The 20,593-nt window shown below is 38.7% G+C and overlaps 1 protein-coding gene across 3 annotated transcripts in view; it reads right to left on the bottom strand.

Annotated features, from left to right (window-relative positions):
* Positions 1–4,672: 4,672 nt before the first annotated feature.
* BMP5 (bone morphogenetic protein 5) overlaps positions 4,673–20,593 on the bottom strand; it is a 60,219-nt gene continuing 44,298 nt past the window's right edge. The window contains exons 4-8 of one of the 3 annotated variants that reach the window (XM_086461516.1): positions 20,309–20,506; positions 14,598–14,600; positions 10,459–10,535; positions 8,484–8,594; positions 4,673–4,822 (exon numbers count right to left, since the gene is read on the bottom strand). In XM_086461516.1, coding sequence (XP_086317642.1) covers positions 4,673–4,822; positions 8,484–8,594; positions 10,459–10,535; positions 14,598–14,600; positions 20,309–20,506 — 539 coding nt within the window. The remainder of the gene's footprint in view (positions 4,823–8,483; positions 8,595–10,458; positions 10,536–14,597; positions 14,601–20,308; positions 20,507–20,593) is intronic. The other 2 variants (XM_086461517.1, XM_086461518.1) reach the window with 2 other exon arrangements.

The raw sequence follows: 20,593 nt of genomic DNA, 5'->3' as shown, positions 1-20,593 counted from the left end.
AGATAATGCTGCATAATTCACATGTGGCTTGTTCATCATTCAGGCACCACATGTCAGATTCTCCGTATGCACAGCTGAATGTGTGAGTGGAAAAGTTGGTAGAGATTGCGAAGCACATAATTTTAAAGTCTTGGTTACTAGAATCCTTTGATTATTGCTGAAAAAATTTAGAACCTTATAAGTAAAAGCCTAAACCATTTTTTTAACTGTCTTTGAGTCAAAGACAATTTCCCGTGAAACTGTTTCAAAAGAGGACCTGACAAAAAAAAAACAAAACAAAAACAAACAAAAAAAAAAACCACCAAACCAGAACAGAAGAAATATGCAGTTAGCAATCCAACCTTTTCCATATAAATGGTAGAGAAAATTGTGTTCCGAAATGGAAGAGTCTCACATCCCACCATGGTAATGAAAGATTTCTCAAAGCTTCACATCCCAATTAAACATTTCAGTAAAACTCTTTCAACAATATAACATTATTTCAAAGGTGTGAGGGATTGTCATTGCCTACAGTTGTTCTAACAAGGTCTGTAGCAGAGCCATTGTCCTAAACCACTTTGTAGTCTTCAGGGAGAAATAGGTGAGTTGCAGTCCAAAAGAGCAATTTCTCTGTTGTCCCTAAGAAAGTCTCAGTTCAGGTGTCTACAGTATAGGTGTAACTCACAGCACTCATGTATATACCATTTAATAAAATAAGGCTCCAAATCATCTGAGAATTGACCCCTAAAATAATATAAAGACTGACTATTGTTCTATAGTCCTATAGAGGCCAGTATGCGAAATAAACATCTGTGCCCTCCTGTGCAGGTATAAAGGGATGGTTTCTTATTCCTGAAGATACCTGAGCTCCTCATATGGCTCCATTTATATTACCTACCTAATTACTCCTCTTGTCCTATCGCTAGTTACTTGTGAGAAGAGACCGATCCCCACCTCCCTACAACCTCCTTTCAGGTAGTTGTAGAGAGTGATAAGGTCTCCCCTCAGCCTCCTCTTCTAACTAAATAACCCCAGTTCCCTCAGCCGTTCCTCGTATGACTTGTGCTCTAGACATGTCAGTCAGGACAGCCCTTCAGACAGGTACACAACAGAACAAGGAATGATCATCCTTTTTGTTTGGAGACTTCCATGCCAATGTTTTTCTGTGATATCTCTAGCTGAGTAGAAAACTGATTGGATGTATTGCTGTGTTGTCAGCTACCAGACAGTTTTATATGAATTTGATTTTTAGCTTGATCTTGTATTAACAAAAGGGGTAATGCAATCCAAACAAGTATGTGTGTGACTATCAGCAAGTGTCTGCCACCCCTGCTCCCTAATTAATTAATTTGAAACCTTTGGACAAAATCAGAAAAACTTGACCCTATAAATGCTTTGTGGAAATGGGCATCCAGATAAAGGAGAGATGCACATCAAGTGACCTAACTGAAGGAAGACTGCTATTTGGGTTCACAGCTTAGCACATCAGAGCACTTATAAATGCTCCACACTTCAGTCAGTCAGTCCTCACCTTGTCTTGGACATCAAAACCACACTCAGAGAACAACGCGCTGCTAAAGTGAAATGAAATCACCACTGCAATACTATTCACCTTTCAATTGACTTCCACTGGGTGAACACTCCTAAGCCATAGACGTTGTCACTAGTAACATCCTGTAAACATTTGATTTTGGCCCAGAATGTGTACCAACAGTATTAACATTACGAGTAAGTTAAAGACTAAGAAGCTCTGACCCATAACGTAGCATTAATTCTGTACAGAACTGCTTCTGTTTTTCTGGTTTTCAGCCCTTTAGACTCTTTCCAACTGTTAAGGATGCAGAAAGCTTAAACAACTTTAAAAAGAACAAAGCTTTTGTGTCCTAAATGATAATGGAATGGTCTTCATAACTATAGAAATAGCTATAGCTATAGCTATGGGTATATATTTGATATAATTTAATGTAATTACATACACGTTAAATTATCTATGTATGTATATGTTTTATGTATAAATATATATAAAATAGTAGGTATTTGATAGGACCAAGCAAAAGAACAAAAAGCCCTGTGTTAGGCATTACTGGAGAAGAGCTTACCTGAAAAAGTTTGCATGAAAACACACATATATTCACTTATCCAGAGCATGCAGAAGGTGTGGTGTCACTATGCTTCCTTTCAAACAGAGAAATGACCAGTTAGGAATTTGCAGAGAATTTTAAAAACTATTTCTCCTTTTTAGTTTATTTTGCATAGAGTATTAGCATTTGGAAGTTGGATTTGAAGGCATGATTTTTATTAATAGTGTAGATGGTTCACCAGCTGCAGTTTAAGAAGTAATAAAATAAAGGTAATTTTTCAAAAAGTCTGTACTAAAAAATGAGCTGCAACAAAATCTATGCATAATTACTGGTGATCTCTTGCTTTTACCTTTAAAAGAATATATGAAGTCAGTGTCGTTTTGTCATGTGTCTCAGAAGCAAAATCACAGCAAAAGAAAATAGTATTACAGGTTTATTATGTCTCAAAATATAGAAATATATTCCAACAACATATTTTAAAGAATAATATAACAATAATCTTCAGTTTCTTATTCTCAAAATGGTACACCATTATTTAAAAATATATTACTTAATGTACCCAAAATTTAGTTTCCATCAAATTCCATTTAGAATAAATTGAGTTCAAAAAAGCATATCCACCTACCCAATTTATACAGAAATCAGTAAATTTTTTGAAGACAGCCTAGGAATTTAACTGTTCCAAAATGGTGATTCTGTTGGAGACGTTATATTTTGCTATACAACCTGTGCATAAACTGTAACTAAAGGTAGATATGTAGGTAAATGTCAGTGTAAAATAGAGATGAGAGTGTAAAACGAAACTGTTGTATTAAGGGGGAAGAGCTCCCAAGACTGAAATCAGAACTGTTAATTTTTTAAAAAAACTTGAGTGTATGCATAAAAAGGATTTATGTATTACTCCAATAGCAGGATAAAATAAATTACTTTCTGCAAAAAAGACAGTTGCACATTCACATGTGTAAACACAATCACACACACACACTGATTTTATCAGTCTGTAATAATCTGAGATTTCTGAAATATGCTTCAAATAACCAGAGAAGTCAGAGTTTACATGAGTAGACTAAGGAGAAACTGGTATGTCCTATTCATTTTTTAACACCTCTCTGAGAACTGTTTAAATGGAGCATGTTTAATCAAGGCAATTCACGATAAAAGCATATATTATAATTAGCCATGTGACAAAGAGAAAGTAGAATTTCTTTTTTTCCCATTTTCATAACACTAAAACAGAGGTGTCCATAGACATTAAATGTGGTTCATTCAAAATAAGCGTATGGTTAGTGGTGGTGCGAATGATAATCCACAATTCACAACTACAGGTTTTCATTTGAGGCCAAAAATTTAGGGAGATTAAAAATTATTTATATGGATTTAAGAATTTTCAAAGTTACGATAGTTAATGCTAAAGAAAACCAAAGATACCCCATCTTAAGTCTCGTGATTTAAACTAATCTCCACCTGATAGAAAAGCAGATGGGGCAGAAAGTAGGCTGCAGAGTACCCAATGGCTCGTTATGAAAGATGTTTTTCGTCTTTTCCTGAGAATAGCCACCACCAGGGACAAGATTTTCATTTAAACAGGTGACAACTGCAGCATCCCCCATGCCTGCCCTCACACACTCAGAAAATACATCCAAAAGAGTGAGCTGAATGAAGCAAAGCCTTTCTATACCCTGTCTTCTGTGTATTTTGTGTGTATAGTAATGTGTATACAATGGGAAGGCTTGTGCAGGTTTTTTGTTTGATTTTACCTTGTGCTGTTATTATAAAATTATTTGCCAGAGCAGGGTAATAGATAATAGACTGATAGGATTTGAGGTAAGAATGTTGTAGTTCAATTTCTAGTGTTAAATTGGAAAGTCATAGATAGAGGTGACAGTCTGCCTCCACAGAATTCCCGAAGCTTTGAGCCTTTTACAAACTCTGCAGCCCACAAGCCAAGTAGTAACATACTCCTCCAGTTGTACTCATCTTGTTAAAGAAAATTGTTAGAACAATTATGTGCAATCTTTTCACTTCTATTTTCTATCTACTATTTATTTACTTAAGCACTGTTCAACATTTCACTTTTTCTAATGGAACAGAAACTTCTGAAAGCAAAAATTTGTTTAGCCAAGCAGTTTTGTTTAGGTTTATTTTCTGTGCCTTTTTCTAAATAAATACTCCGCCACAGTTTTCATTGGCACAATATGACCAAATGTATTTTAGTTCCTTTAAAAATATGAAGCAGTTATGGAAGTTCTGGAGTTTCTAGCTTAAAAAAACCTTTTTTTAAAAAAAAAAAAAAACAACACAAAGGCTTTACTTTAAAATATTGAAATAGAATGAAATAGATTCCAGTATTGTCAACTGAAAAATTAGTTTGTGAAGTTCTACTGCGTAGAAAGGTGACCCATAAAATACATGTTTCTGAAATTTTGCTCATACAAAAGAAACTATATACTTTTAAATAAATAAAAGCTACTATATACATTATACTGTACATTTAAATGAGAGATGACATGAAATGGAATAAATTTAGGACTGCCTTTTCATCAGTAAGGCTCATATCTTGACTTTATTACAATTCTGAATAAAACCCTCTGCTTTAGATTATTTTTTTTATTCTAGTGGCAGCCACATGAACGCACCACCATATTTCTATATTTTTTTAAAATAACATTGGAACTGTCATCAAAGTAGAGCACGGAGATTGCATTCAGTTTTGTTGGTGCACAGCATGGCTTTGGTACATGATCAGGGAACATCAAGTGAACCTGAAAGACAGATAAATACACAGCTTATATATCAATCAGAGAGGTACAAGGACAACGTCAGTGCAAAACATGTCTTTGCAATTCAGAGAGTGCTGTGGTCACAGATTTTCCTCAGTTAGCGACTTAAAGCACAGCTTACCTCCAGAATGTTGTTCTGATTTCAGTTGCACAGGAAGAGTTATACAATAATAGCAGATGGTGAGATAAATGAAGAGGACCAGCCAAGACAGAAAGTTGCTTTTCAGACGAAATTTAGAAAAAGTTGGAGTTAGGCAGCTGCTCAGGAAAGCACTTAAACATATTGTCAGTACCATCTCTGCTGAGGACATTGCTTAACATGAAGCTCAGGCTCAAGTCCAGGGTCTCACCAGGGCCCCAGCATGTGCTAAAATGCTTTCCTATGTCAGGGTCTCAGCATGGAGGGAAGTCTATTGCAAACAGCAAAGGCTGTGCAGGCAAAGGCTCATACTGAAGCTGTTTTCAACCTATGAAATGGTAAGATGTGGGTTCTCAGACAGCGTGAGTGCGTCTTAAGGTCTTATCTAGGTATCCATGGATCCAATTCTACTTCCACTGAAGTTAAAATCGATTCATAAGGTGTGTGCCAGCTGGACAGGTTTGGGGAAAGGGCTGAGGCAGAGAAGGCTTTATGTTCACTGGGCTGAAATATATCAATGAAAGGTTAAAAAGAAGGAAAAGTTTTGAACAGCGTCCCAGAACGAACAAGATCTAGTGGAAAAATCTGAAAATGGGGGAAATACAAGTTCGTTGTACTTGAAAGAAGGTTGAATGTAATGTTCTACACATGCTGAAGACTTGGAAACTGGGGAGGCCAGAAAAGAGGGAGTCGTAATAGAGAGGGCAAGAGATTATTAAGGCATGGATGAAGACTTCAGCGGTAATAGGTTTCATTTGTATGTTAAGTCTTTGTAAATCTGTTAGAGCCATCTGTCTTGCCGTGATATAAGCCCAGAGCCTTTGCCAGACAACAGCGAACAGTCTATCAGGAAACGATTTTTACATAACTGTTACCATGAGAAGGTCTTTTGAAATGAGCAATAATAAATCCTGAAGTAGCAGTTTAGTAAAGGCTTAGACGCACATTTAAAAACAGTTTAACGAATAGCAAAGCACTGGAGAAAAGAATGATCATGCTTTGTCTAGGCAGATGTTTGCCCTGCCATAACTCCTGGTCCCAGCAGCCCCTGCCACCCCAGCTGGGGGCTCCATGGCCCTGCTAGCCCTGCGCAACAGTGATGCTCACAGCCATTTCAAGAGTGAGCCTAGAAGTCAGTGCAAGTCAACCTGCTGATCCACTGACTTGCATGCCCAGGAGGTCAGTGCTACTCCAATGCCTGTTCTGAGGGTGACAGGAAGTGAAAGAGGAGAAGAAAGCTTATATAATTCATTAAATGCAGTCTGTCTTGTATTTATATGCATCTGTATCATCCCCCTGCCTAAGTTAAGTCTCAGAAAAAGAAAAGAAAGAGAGGCACTGGCCCAGCATTTCTCCTATTCTTGTTACAAAAGAGGAAAAAAAAGTCAGTAAAGTTTGGAGGGGTACCAAGGAACAATCACTTCCCAACCCAAAGAGTGGGCTTTTTTGGAATGGTGTAATCAGTATGGCTGGGAGATGATTACATTTGGATTAGGGTGGGGTGTATGAATAATTGTTTCCCAAGCCATCCCCATGTGCACACCTTGTGTAAATCTGAATTTTGTATAATTTAAAGCAGAAAGCATTCAACTACTGTTATCTCATCTAATTTATGTGCAGTTAAAATTTAATTAGCCTCATGATTTTTTGGCTGCACAACTGAATGCATGTACAGTACATGCAGAGGGAGACACAAAATTCCAAAAAGGCCATAAAAAGGAGGGAAAATTTATTCAATTAAAACAAAAATACGACAAACCACACAAATTTCTTAACAATGGGAAATTAACCATTTTTGGAAAGGATAGACACACAAGAGAAAATAGTACTGGGCCACTTCTTATTTAACAGTCCATAATTGTAGGAGGGAACTCTAACGTGGGGATTTCATTGATATTGGCAACTTTTCTTGACAACTTCTGCATAATGCTAAACTATTGCTTTGCTGACCTATTTCTTTTCAGCTTAGGACTGCTTATATGCTGTTCTTCATTGTCTCCTAGGCACATTGCTATATTTCTTGCCAACTGGCATTTGCTGTTCTCTTTCACTGGAACCCCTTACCACACTTCTATTTATTTCCAGCCTCTGACATTTTCCCTTCTTTTTGTAAGTCTTGCTGACTTGAATTCTGCTACAGAGGAATAATGTTGCATTGGTGGCTAGACTTGGAGAAGGTACGTAAATAAAAAGTTGAATTGAAAGGAAAAGGTCTCTGTATATGCTGAGGTTTTAAAAATGTCCTTTTCACATAGAAATACTTGGCAATTTTCACATGCAGAATTTCTTTCCTCTCAGAAAGAAATCAAACCTTTGTTTGTTTGTTTCTGGAGTTGTTGGGGTTTTTTTGGTGGGGGGTGGGGGTGGGGGGTGGGGCTGGGAGGTGGGTGCAGGGATTGGCTAGCAAGGAAGGTCCCAGGAGGGTAGTAGCTGCATTCACTTCTGAAGGAGCAAAGGTTTTTGAGGCCCAGATTTTTATGTCAAAATCAAAGAGAAAGACTGCCATCCATGGACAGATTCATCAGCGTAGTCTGATGGTCAGGATACTTTCCTATCAGTTTAAATTTGAGGGAGCCTTAAACCCATGTTTCTCTAATTGCTGTCAAGTGCCTTGACCTTTCCAGAAACTAATTAGGGGTGGCAACCCTTTCCTGTTCTGATTTTGTATTCTCACTCCCTCTTTGTGTATTATCTCTCATTCCTCTGCTTCTTAATTGTTCTGCTAATACTGATGCTGTTCAGAGTCAGTTCTTCAGCTGGCACAGATGAAAAATCGTGACCAGACATCAGACTCACAGCATTACATTTAAGCATAATCTAAAGGTCTTGATTTCTATAACTGAATGCTGCTGGGGTAGAGGAGGCCTAGCCAGCTGCTTCAACTAAGATCATCTTTTTGGCTGCTCCAGCTGATGCACAGGACTAACATAAGAACTAGCAGAGGCAGAAAGCTGGCTGCAAATCCTCTTTTACATGTACCAGGCAGAGCAAACACACTTATTTATAAATTGCATTTGTTAGCCAGGCATGACTGAACACAATTTCTTACATGCAAACGCATCTGCTTGCAAAGCTTCACATTAAATTATAGTTTAAGTATCTCTGCCAACAGTTGACAACAGAGGTCCACAGAGTGGCCAAGTGTCAACATTTCTGGAAGGTATAGCATGTAGATGTTAACATGGAGCTTCAATAAGCTGCAAAAAACTCTTGGAAGTGGGACCAGGGGGCCCCTTTGCTTCCTGTCTACTCAATTCTCCAGTAATATGACACTGTCTTCTCGTGTGTTATTGCATTTGAAATGGAAGGGAAACCTACCACACAGGCCACTCTGGACAGTTCTTGCTCTCTCCAGCGTAATCATCAAAGCACGTCTTTGAAATGGGTTATCATTTACCCAGAAATAATAAAAATCCAATAGTAGTAAACAGAGGAAGAGACAGCCCCTGTGCCAAGACACTTAGAACTGCAAAATAGGCAACTATGACAAAGGCAGAGGCATACCAGAGTCTGAACGATAGCATGGTTTGTTGCGTTCATGTGGGCGTTGAGGGGGAAAGAACACTCTCCATCACAGTAAAATGCAGCATAGCCTTCTGGTGCAATAATCCAATCCTAAAACAAGAACAAATAAATGCACTCAATTACTTTTTTTTCTCACTCAGAGAATTTAACACTATCTCAAACTAACTAAGACTTGTCCAAGGACAAAAAGAACTTCAGAGTGTGGCATGTTAAATTACCTTTTTTTACAAAAAAAAAGAAGAAATATTTTGCTTTGTTTGTGCAAAACTCAGAAGAAAATTAAGTTAAACTTAGAAATCTGTACGGAATACCAATTATTGAGGCTATAAGGGGAATTAAAGGTCCAAATATGCTTGTCAGAATACTTTTCTTCCCAGACCAAAAATCTTGAGCACTTCTTAGTGCAACAAAAGTAATTAAAATGCACCCTCTTCATCATACTCAATACCATTATTTGTACTATTGCATGAGACTGAGGGTTGCTAGAGATTACCCATTGAGATATCACTGAGTCATGCACTTTGAGCATTTCTAGCAACACAGAATGGGGAAAAGACTACAAGAAGGAAAATAATTTAAAATGTTAATGGCAGTTATGTGCTTAGTTTGATGAATTCCTCTTTTGACAGGCAAAGGTAATGGAGGTGCTGTGGGAAGGGCAGAGAGGATCAAGTACGTAATTCCTGGGGTTTGTTTCTTTTTGTCTCATTTCACCCTGAGTTTCACTGACCAAGTATTGTCCAGTGTAGCTTTGGAACTTTGAATTTTTCAGGTATTTTTTGTGAGAAGAAAAAAACAACAAAACCCAACAGATTTTCTTTTCTTTATGGCCACTTTGAATGACTGAGCAGAGAGCCTTGCATGACTGAGCAGAGAGCCTTGCACATCTTGGGGCATATCAGAATTTACTGTCAAAAAAATGAAAAAACTGTTGATACTTGGAAAAAATCTATGATCTACAGAGAAACAATGGTTCATTTGTTCAGTAACTTGAGTTCAAGTCAATACCACAAGCCTGCTCTGTGGCCGTGGACAGGGTGATTACACTCTGCAGACTTGGGAAAACAGTCTCTACCTACTTCTTCAGGCTGCTGTGAGGATAAATATTCTACAAAATATCAAGCAGAATATTGAGGCCATGTGAGAATCTGAGCTAGATATGTAAAGGATGAGCTGTCACTAAAGAGGTAGCACACTTTTTCTCCTTGTAGACTTGTTCTGGTCATGGAGAATCATTTTAAAATAAATCAGAGAAATATGAAACGCAGACAGCCATCTCTGAGTTCTTACCTACCTATGAAATATGTCTAAGTTATAGGTTGCTGATGACCTTCTTGTTCTTTCTTTATAGAGAGCTCCTTGCTTTCTGGAAAAAAAATCTAGATTGATCTCTATTTTCTTTTCTTATAATGCCTTGCCTCTGTCTGTCTGACCTTTTACTACAAGTACCTTCTTTTTTTGTTACTGTATGGCAGGATGAGTTTTTCTCAGAAATTATATAAGCTTAGCTATGGTGTTTTAAGGACCACTGAGCACTGATCCAAGCTCTAGTTCCCTATGGACTCTACTCCAGTGGAATCTCTCTGACCTGCAGTAGACAGCACGGAACCAGGGAGAATTCAAGTGCAAATTTCGAAGGTTCCATTGCTCAGTGTGGGGATTTTGCTTTCATTTACTGCAAATGTATTAATGTCTTGAGTAATAGTTCAGATTTATCCTTTTTGTGAATGAATCCAGATCGTAAAGCCATTAATATATGCAAAATCTTTGAGAGAACAGCAGCCAAAAAGGTAAAGCAATAGCGATAGGGATTCATTACAAAATACGTTTAAAGAATTTGTCTCTCATCAGTGAAATACAAATTACCATAAAGAAAATAGACTGTAAATAATGGGGGACTGTAAAATAGATTGTCCCAATTTGAACAGATAGGAAACAGCATTTATAATCATACCTGCCATCCCAAGTCTCGGAAACTCACGTAAAGTTCATGTTTCTTACACGCTTGCTTTTGCTCACTTGTGTTATAATCTACAGGAAGAAAATAACAAAATAAAAAGTTTAGAAGCATTTCTAGAACCGAGAAAATTTAGCTATTTTTAGGCTCCTGACCAAACTGTACAAAAGAAAGGAACAAGTCATGTGTATTCCTAGGGTTGGTCATAAAGGCAGTGTAAACTTGGAAATGCAGAATCAGCAGTGTCAGACTGATACAATTTGTGTACACAGCCATAATGTTGCATACAGCATTAGGGTTTACAAGATGCGTAGTTGCTGGCTAGCTGGGTAACAACTCTGATAATATACACAAAGGTAATCAAAAGAAGACAAGTGAAAGCCCGCTCCAAGACACGGGGAGGTCATCTGTATGTTGGTGCAGGTTTAATTGCCAGGTAAAGAAAGTAGCCCAGTTCAAAAGGTGAATTAACAGTGATAAAAGTTGTTCTGAAACAACAGAATTTCCAAAAGCCTGTTGTTTAAACATTACCACATTTTGTACTCCTTCATTTTTTTACCGTATTTTCTGGAACTGTTCACCACTTGATGATCTTAAGTTGGCAATACTAATGTAAACAAGTAGACTAACAGATGCTTTTTAAAGGCCTGAATGTTTCTGCACTCTCGGAGATGTGTCAGGATAGGACACAGAGAGCCTTCCATACACGCTTGTCCAGGACAATCTCAATCTTGAGAAAAATCTAGTATTTGTTCCTCACTGCCCCTAAGTAACAGGAAAGGAAAAGAATAGGGTCATGCCTTCATCACATTAGCACCCCAGGGTTGGTTTATAGTGCTATTCAAGTGATGCCATCAGTGAGGCATGCGATAGAGCAGGGAGGACAGGCTGTCTCCTCTGGTTTCATTTCAGGAATGCTTAAAGTGGCTTTTTTGGACCAAAATAACCATTCTAGCAGAAAAACAAAAAAGTTGGCTGAGATTCACAACAACAACGACAACAAAAAAACCCCAAACAAACAAGGAAGACACTGAAAAAGAAACAAAATCTTCATTTTCAGGAGTAGAATTTTTTTTTAGGAACAGTTTTTTAACGTTAAAAGACTTGAGGCTGGGATGGGAGGGTTTGTGTTGAAAAATTCCCAGAAAATTAAGAGAGGCCTTTTTCACATAAAATGAAAGGAAAGGAATTCTACGGTCTGTGACATAACTCACTGTAGTGCATCACTATCCTTACAGAAAACTCTTCCAAATAGCCTGCCTAAAGGAGGGTTTTTTCTGCAAATTTACCAAATGCTTCTTGTTTGGTCAGTTGTCCTGATCTGTGCTATCATTATTTCTCTGGGTTCTGTGTCTTTCTGAAAGTGTGATGGCCAAAACTGAACACAGTGCCAAATAAAGTAAAATGATTATTTCATATGATTTCCAGATTATTTTCTAGTAGTAGGTCCCAGAACAGGAGTTTTGCAGCAAACCCACACTGTCAAATGATTTTTTTTATATACTCCTGCCTAGTCACTTTAGGATTATATCAATGAATAAAGAACAGGTTTGGGGTGAGGATGTTGATGAGAACTGCAGCATGATGGGAACTGCAACAACCCATGGAGTTAAAAGATTCTGAGAGATGACCAAGATCAACAACAACATTGCAACCTTGGACTTTAGGAGAACAGATTTCAGCTTTTCCAGGGATCTTCACATAATCTCATGGCACGCTGGCCTGGAGGGTGAAGGAGACCAAAAGAGCTGGATGATCCCCCAGGACAACCTCTGAGAGAAGCACAAGGTAAGTCCTCTCTCATGTGCAGGTAGCAAGTATGGCACAAAGCCACTGTGGCTGAATACGAAACTCTTTACTGAGCTCAAATTCAAATAGGAAGAAAAAGTAATGTGGAATTGGGATGAGCTACACAGAAATAGTATAAACACGTTGCCTGAGCATGCAGGGATGGATGTTAGGAAAGCCAAAGCTTATCTGGAGTTGAAACTTGTGAGGGACGTGAAGTTCAACAAGGACTTCTATAGGTACATTCATAGCAAAAAGAAAAAATAAGAAAAACACAGATTAATTGTTCAGTGCAGTGGAGGACCTAGCAACAAGGACTCAGAACCGGTTAAGATACTCAATGACTTCTTTGTCTTGTTTTTTTACTGGCAAGATTTACCTTCAAGACTCATATGTCCCTGCACCTAGTGACTGAACCTCTGCCTACAGTAAGAGAAATAGAATTAGGAACCACTTAAGGAAAATGAAGATACATGAGTCCATGTGAGCAGAAGGGATGAATTTCAAGGTGGGGAATGACCTGACCAACATCATTGCAAAGTCGCTTCCTGCCATTTTTGAGTGTTTGTAGTGACTGGAGACTATTTCTGATGATTGAAAAATGGGAAATGTCACACCTGTCTTCAAGAAGGGCAATCAGCTTAACCTCAGTTTCTGGGAAGTCTGTGGAGCAAATTCTCCTGGAAGCTGTGTCCAGGCACATGAAGAACAAGAAGGTGTTTGGGAACAGTCAGCATGGATTTACTAGTTCAAACTGAGCCTAACCAACCAGATTGTTTTCTGTGATGAGCTGACTAGCTTTGTGGGCTTTTGAAGAGCACTTGTTGTTGTCCACTTTGGTTTTAGGAAGGTTTTTGATATGGTCTCCCATAGTACCCTTACAGTCAAATTGGTCAGATACAGTTTGGATAGGTAAAGAGTATAACGAGTGGAAACTTGGCTGGGCTGCTGGGCTCAAAGGGTTGTGATCAAAGTCCAGCTGGCAGCTGGTTACTAGGGATGTCCCTAAAGGACCAGTGGTGGTGCCAATACCAATTAATGTCTTTGTTAGTAACCTGGACAATAGAACAGAGTGTGGTCTCTGCAAGCTCACAAAGGATACCAGATCTGGGAGGAGCAATCAACCATCCAAATTACCAATAAAAGGCTGGACTGAATCACATCCAGAAAAGACTCAATGAGATGTCATTCAAAATACCCACCCAAACTTTACTCTTACTGGTAACATTCTCTTTGAATATGCACTTTCTTTTTTAACAGGCTATGTACTTACTTTCTGTTGAATATACCTGAGCCCAAATATGTGCCCTTAAACTGTGTCAAAAGCTGTGCACAAGTCAAGATATATTCATTTGCAGTACTAAATAACTTGTTCTAGTGCCACTGGGGATGTTAAGTTAGTCTTTCTAAGCTATAATACCTCTAATCCTCATTCCTTTAAAAAAATAAATACTATCTTCTTTCCTCTGGTATTTTCCTAGCCCTTCATGGGCTTATTCTCAATAACAATCATTAGAGGTTCTCCACAGGTAGTTAAGTTAGCTGCTGCCATCTCTGGTACTCTCAGTTGCCCCAGGGCATGTAGGGTCAAAATATATACCCAGATCCTATGGGAGTCCTATATCTTTCTGGAGTAGCCACTGGAAGCAAGGCACCATGCCTTAAGACATCACAGTTTTCAAAAATCTGTATGCCTTTAATATAATCCAAACCCCTTAGTCATACCTCGTGCTGAATTGTCTGTAATAATCTAATATGTTCTGCATATACATTAGAAGTAAGGTGAAGGTAGTAAAAAGTAAATGAACTTTAACTTAAAGAAAATTGAACTATGTTTCACTGATCACTCTCTACAGGGATCTATATACTGATTCTGACTAATATCGGTGCTCATAGGAGGTGAATAATGAGCTTTTCTGTTTCAGCTATTAGTAGGAATTTAAAATTCAGCATCATAGAATGCAAGTCACTTCCCAAAAAAACCTTGACTGAAAAATGTGGGAAAGGTGTGCTTATGAGAAAGTCAGGAAAGTCATAATCTGGTTTTAGATAGCACCCAAGCAGGCAAACAAAGAAAACCTGAAGATCATGCTTTTACCAGTTTTCTCTCAGTCATGACATTTTCATATAAGAATAATTACAGTTTTAGCACCAGAATGTAGCAGAAGTTCCTACAGTTAAAGGACTAGGGCTGAATAGTAAATATGTAAAAGTCATCACATAGATGTCTTCATTGTCTCGATGCTTTGAATTATTTGCATATGGGTAGACCAGCAGTGGATGAGCAGTCACACTAGAACACCTGATGAGATGATTTGCATTTCATAGGCAGACATAGATCTGCAAACCATCTAACCCATACACCTATGAAGAAAGTGAGACTCTTGCAAGTCTGTATTCCTCCCTTGAATTCTATCTTTCATATAAGACAAATGTTATGTGTAATGTAACATTTCGTATAACTATCAAATGTGACATTTATAATAAGATCTGGTGCCAAGGATTCAATTTCACATACTGTAGCTTCAAGGCCCATATGTTTGTTCTGTCAAGAATCAAAACCGTAGGCTATTGTGACTAAGAAAACATTTTTCCTCAGCTATTCAGGGACTGCAGTTGGGGTCCAAACCCCTACGTAGAAGAAAGAGCTGTGGAAGGAGGGCAAGAAAATATATTTATAAGAAATGTAATCAGGATTTTTTTTTTTTTTTTTTTGCAAGGGAAATAAAGACACACGGACATGTCTATATACACTATCACAAAGTACCGTGTTTTTGATTAATTAGTGTGACACCAGCCAATAAAATACAGGAAATGCAGATTTAAGTATTGTTTTCTGGTTTTATCTCACTGCATTATGAACAAAAATGATGTAGCTTTGGTTTTGAGTTTTCTGGTGTAAGTCACTATTCAGTATTTAAATGTGTATATCTTCTAGTGCCCAATTACACTGTAACTCTTTTTAGATAATGTTAAAAAACAAAACAAAAAATTAAGCCAGCCTTTGTTTTAAGGAAGAGTTATGTGATGTACTTTGGGAACAAGTTGTCTTGTTTTGATTTGTTTTAATTATTTTTCCTTTTATCTACAGTATGACAAAAATACAACTGGGAAGTAATAAACAGTTCAATCCTTTGTGCATGGCAGGCAGGTGGAGTCCGAATGCTAAGTTTAATTCTGTCTGTCTTCACACTTCATTGAGGTCATCTTCTCTTGAAGTTCTTAGCAGCACAGGGATGCTGACCCCAAATCTGTCAACACATGCCCAGCTGTTATAATAACTGACACATACAGATTTTATTTTCTTCATGTTATGTTTGTGTATATCTTCATGAATAATTTAAAAAATGTGTTGTCCATTGAAAGGAAAGAACTGAGTTGCCCAGTGGGGATTTCCTTTCTGACGTGCTGAGAGTACAGTAAAGCTAATTGCTGAGGTCTAAGAACTTAGAAAAGAAGGCAAAAGGAAGAAGGCAAAAGGCAAGGGCAAAGGGAAGGAGAAAGAGAAAAGAAGAAAAAGAAAAAAAGGCGGGGGGGAGAAACAGAAAAGGAAGAATTAAAAAACAAGGAGAAAAGGAAGGCATGAGGCATAACTGTGGTAAAGTTGGGATTGATGTGCAGAGAGAAGTATAACTAAAGCCTGTCACGTATAAATGACAGCATACCTATCTGGGTCTGGCTACATAACCTCTGACTACGCAGATGAGCATTTTTCACTGTCAATGTCTGACTTAGATGCTGTAGGTACAAGATTATGGAACAAGCTTAGAAACGAGGACCTACATCATACAATGACATTTGCCCATCACTGTGTCATTTACATCAAGTGTCTTGCATCAGGGGGTGAATGGGAAATGGTCTATTGACAATCTGCCATGAGGCGAAATTCTTTGGGGTTTTCTGTGATTTAAATATGAAGGTATGAATTATACTTTTAATGCTCTGCTCATTACTGGAAGCTGTAGAGAACTAGAAGAACCAGCCTTCTCTCACAAGCCTGCAGGGATGCAGCGTATCCCCCAGTTCCTGGGGCTGGTGAATAGGAGGCAGAGTATAGCTTTTCCCTGATAACAGGCTGTCCCCATGGGAGGACTGTATTCTGCAAAGATGCAAAGATCTGGAAAATAAGAATGTGTTCTCTCCTCCACATCTTTTTTTGCACAGTGGAGCACCTGGATGGAATCTGCCCGTTGCCTTTGTAGCCATCAGTGTGCTCATCTGCAGATTTTAATGAATATTGTTGCAGTAGTGATTAAAAAAAAAAAAAAGGTGTTTTGAATCATGTGTAGTGTGAAAAGTCCCATCACTGATCATTAATGGCACCCAAATAGGAGTTTGTTTATTTGTGATATGGGGACCTTTGAAAGAAATTGCAAGGCAAGAGCATGGAAGCTGGTTTGCCATGGTGCAGGAGCTACTCCTCCAAGCAGCTTTGCTACAGAGGACATTGCTGTGTGAGGTTGTGGTTACTTAGCTGCCTTCAGCTTTGCCATCTATTCCAGTCAGCCCATACCTTGCTGCCTTCATCTCCAGTCAGAGTTCAATGCCCCTGCCTTTGATGCATGTGCAATTGCTTCAAGAGGTTAGAAGAACATTTGTTTCATAATGCATATTTCACTAGACATGTTCTGATTTTTCTTGTTTTACAACAGCTCTGGAGCATGACTGTATGCACAGATGAAGCTGACCAGTGTTTTGAGCCATATAGACAGCTCTTCCTGAGGTAATTGTTGTGCTGATGCAACTTGCTGGCATGTGTTGAGGCTCAGTTTTTCCCAGGTTAAATCAGTAGGGAGATTGTGTTCAACTTTCCTGCTATACTCAAGGAGGCTTAACAAATCTGTTCAATTCACATTTCCCCATGGACTAGAACTATTGTATTCAATCTGAAAGTAAGATACTTATATTTAGGTATCTTGTGTGTACCATGTCCTTAGATGATTTTCTCTTCCCCAAAAATAATGTGATTCTCAAAATTAGTAGACATTTTCCAGGAAATATGAAAAATCTATTTTAAATAATTTTTGCACAGAGAGAATATCACTTACCCTTGAGGTAAGAGATTGTATTTTAGAGTTAATGCAGTTGTACAGATAATTTTTGACTGTGTTTAAAAAACAAAACCAAAACCAACAACAATAAAACAAAACAACCCCCCAAAAAACCCACCAAAAAATGTGCATGTTGTGTCATTCAGTCCAAAGCCCTTTTATGAAAATAGAGAAGTGCATCATACAGTACCAGTAAAACAGAAGGAAGAGTTTCTGCGGAAAAAAAGTTGATCATACTAGAATTACACAAAATGCAGATTCAATTCATCTACTGAAGTGAACGAATTTAGAGTGAGCACCAGCTAGCAAGTTTAGCTGACATGCATGCTTAAACCACATATGAATTACAAGATACTAAGTCAGTTTGTAACTTACATTGTTTCAAAAAATTTGAAGAACTTTAAGCTGTTAATGAAGAGAGAGTGTTTAGTCAATATAACTTTATAAAAAATGAATAATTTTTTAAAAGCCATTCTCCTAGATAGGTAATTTCTTTTTTTACTAATAAAAAGCTGAAATTGTCTAGTGTGAGACTTCTTTCATTATTTATTTATAACAGCTCCCCTGCAATATTGACTAATAAGGCATTAGAAGTTAATTGTGGGGATGAGCTTTTGTTGCATAGTCATACAGAATATCAGAAAATTTTACAATACTCAAAAAAACCCCAAACAAAACCCAGGTGTAAATAGAGATCCTAGAGATCCTTAACAAATGTCAGGAGATTTTCAAAAGCTGATGCCCTCAGAGGGAACACACTCATCTTTAAGTAAGTCATCTACCTCAGAAAGAACTATGCTCCAGGTCCTCAGTGGAAACTAGAGAAATAGCACAGTATTTTTTTCTACCTATACGTCATCTACAAGTAAAATTAAGCCCACTGCTGAAGCAGTAATGATTATTAATGTGGATTAAAAGCTTTTTTTTTCCAGTTATGTTTTAATACTCATTTTTAAAGTTAAAGTGGAATTTTATTCCAGTAGATCACCAGGTGAACTTTAAATAAGTTTAGAAAGATAAGTTATTGAAATAATTGCTGTGATTTCTTTAGCAACTCAATAACAGTTTGTGGTTGTTAAGGCAAAATTCATCCTTATGCAGAAGACCAAGGAAAGGCTTATGCATTACATTAGAGGGGTCTCTAATCTGCAACTGTTGAGGTTCCAAAACAGATATAAGTAATGCATAATGCTCATAACAATTCTCCTCAAATCACAGAATCAGAGAATCACAGAATTGTAGGGGTCAGAAGGGACATCTGGAGATTATCTAGTCCAACCCTGCTGCCAAAGCAGGTTCACCTACAGCAGGTTGCACAGGACCACGTCCAGGCGGGTTTTGAATCTCCAGAGAAGGAGAGTCCACAGCCTCGCTGGGCAGCCTGTTCCAGTGCTCTGTCACCCTCAGAGTAAAGAAGTTTTTCCTCATGTTCAGGTGGAACTTCCTGTGCTCCAGTTTGTGCCCGTTGCCCCTTGTCCTGTTACTGGGCACCACTGAAATGAGCCTGGCCCCATCCTGTCAACACCCACCCTTTAGATATTTATAAGTGTTGCTAAGGTCCCCTCTCAGTCTTCTCTTCTCCAGGCTAAACAGACCCAGGTCTCTCAGCCTTTCCTCATAGAGAGATGCTCCAGTGCCCTCATCATCTTTGTATCCCTCTGCTGGCCTTTCTCCAGTAGTTCCCTGTTGCTCTTGAACTGAGGAGCCCAAAACTGGAAACGGCACTCCAGATGTGGCCTCACTAGGGCAGAGTAGAGGAGGAGGAGAACCTGCCTCGACCTGCTGGACACACTATTCTTAATGCACCCCGGGATACAAGGGCACATTGCTGGCTCATGGTTAACTTGTCCACCAGGACCCCCGGGTCCTTCTCCGCAGAGATGCTCTCCAGCAGGTCAACCCCCAGCCTATACTGGTGCGTGGAGTTATTCCTCCCCAGATGCAGGACCCTACACTTGCCCTTATTGAACCTCATTAAGTTCCTCTCCACCCAACTCTCCAGCCTGTCCAGATATCGTTGAATGGCAGCACAGCCTTCCAGCCTATCAGCCTCTCCTCCCACTTTTGTATCATCAGCGAACTTGCTGAGGGTACTCTGTCCCTTCAGATGAGTTCCACTCCAGGGCTGAATGCTTTCCACTGAATACTACTCTGCTTACTTGTAGATATTCATGAGGCTTAAAAATAGCATTTATATTGAAGTTTTTATATGCTGGTACTAGATCTGCCATGCTTTTAGAAAGATACATTTTCACACCCTGTCCCCAAAAAAGTAGAAATGTTTGTGCAGAAGTGAGAATATCTAGAAAGTGGCTTTGTGGCTCCAGCTGAAGGGAGCATTTCAGGAAAAAAAATGGAGCAAAACTTATTCCAGGCTCTAATGGGACTAACAACATTTTCACATGCATTATTGTCAGTACCTTTCAGGTAAATGAGGGATCAAATTCACTCCGTTTGGGGATACACTGTGTATTTACATCAGTACGTGTCAGCTGGTCTGAACTCATAAGCAGTTTATAGTTTCACAGACTGGTTAAGCTTCCTCATTTCAGATTTTTGTGTTACATCTTGACTTCTTCAGCTGAGAGGCAGTTAAACAAGAGTTCAAACACTGCTTTTTCTGAGGCTTCCTAGACAATCAGTTGGGGTACAAACCTTCACTCTACACTCTCTTTTATGCGTAGCAAATATCTCACACAGTTGCCTACTACGTAGGACTAGTTTCAAGCTCAGATACAGCCTTTCCCAAACTACTTGGTCATTTCACCCTCCAGGAGCCCACAATACAAGTAACTGACCTGACTCACAGACGGTAGATCATGCTCAGGGCCAACAGAACAAAAAAGGTTTAAGCAAAGCTAGAGGAGCAGGTAGAAATTGAGTGGGAACACAGTTTCTGACAGTTCAGCTAATGAGCAGTTTCTTGTTGAGCTGCTGTGACTCAGCTGCATTTGAGCAGGTGCCCATAATTCCTATAGACAGGCTAGTAAATCATAGCTTCATCTTACCCCCAACGCTTGGCATCCTAGAAGAGTCCTGATGACTACTGGATTTGTTGCGGTTCTGATTTTTCCTTTTATTGTTGGCTGCTCGGACAGAACGGAAAAGGACTTCACTTGCTTTGAAGAATGCAACCATGAATGGTTGCTTTGACTGAGGCCCATGTCTTCCAATCAGGCCAGCAGATTTAACATTGATACTTCGACCTATAAAGTAATGAAAATTGTAAGTTGAAAGGTGAACGCAGTGGGAGTTCAACTGCTGACTGAAGCATGGCAAGGATTTTGTCCATA

Source organism: Leptosomus discolor, chromosome 2 (genome assembly GCF_034619465.1).
Source record: "Leptosomus discolor isolate bLepDis1 chromosome 2, bLepDis1.hap2, whole genome shotgun sequence".
In the NCBI taxonomy this organism is placed as follows: domain Eukaryota; kingdom Metazoa; phylum Chordata; class Aves; order Leptosomiformes; family Leptosomidae; genus Leptosomus; species Leptosomus discolor.
Note: the sequence above shows the minus strand (reverse complement) of the source record. Positions and strands in the feature narration are given on the sequence as shown.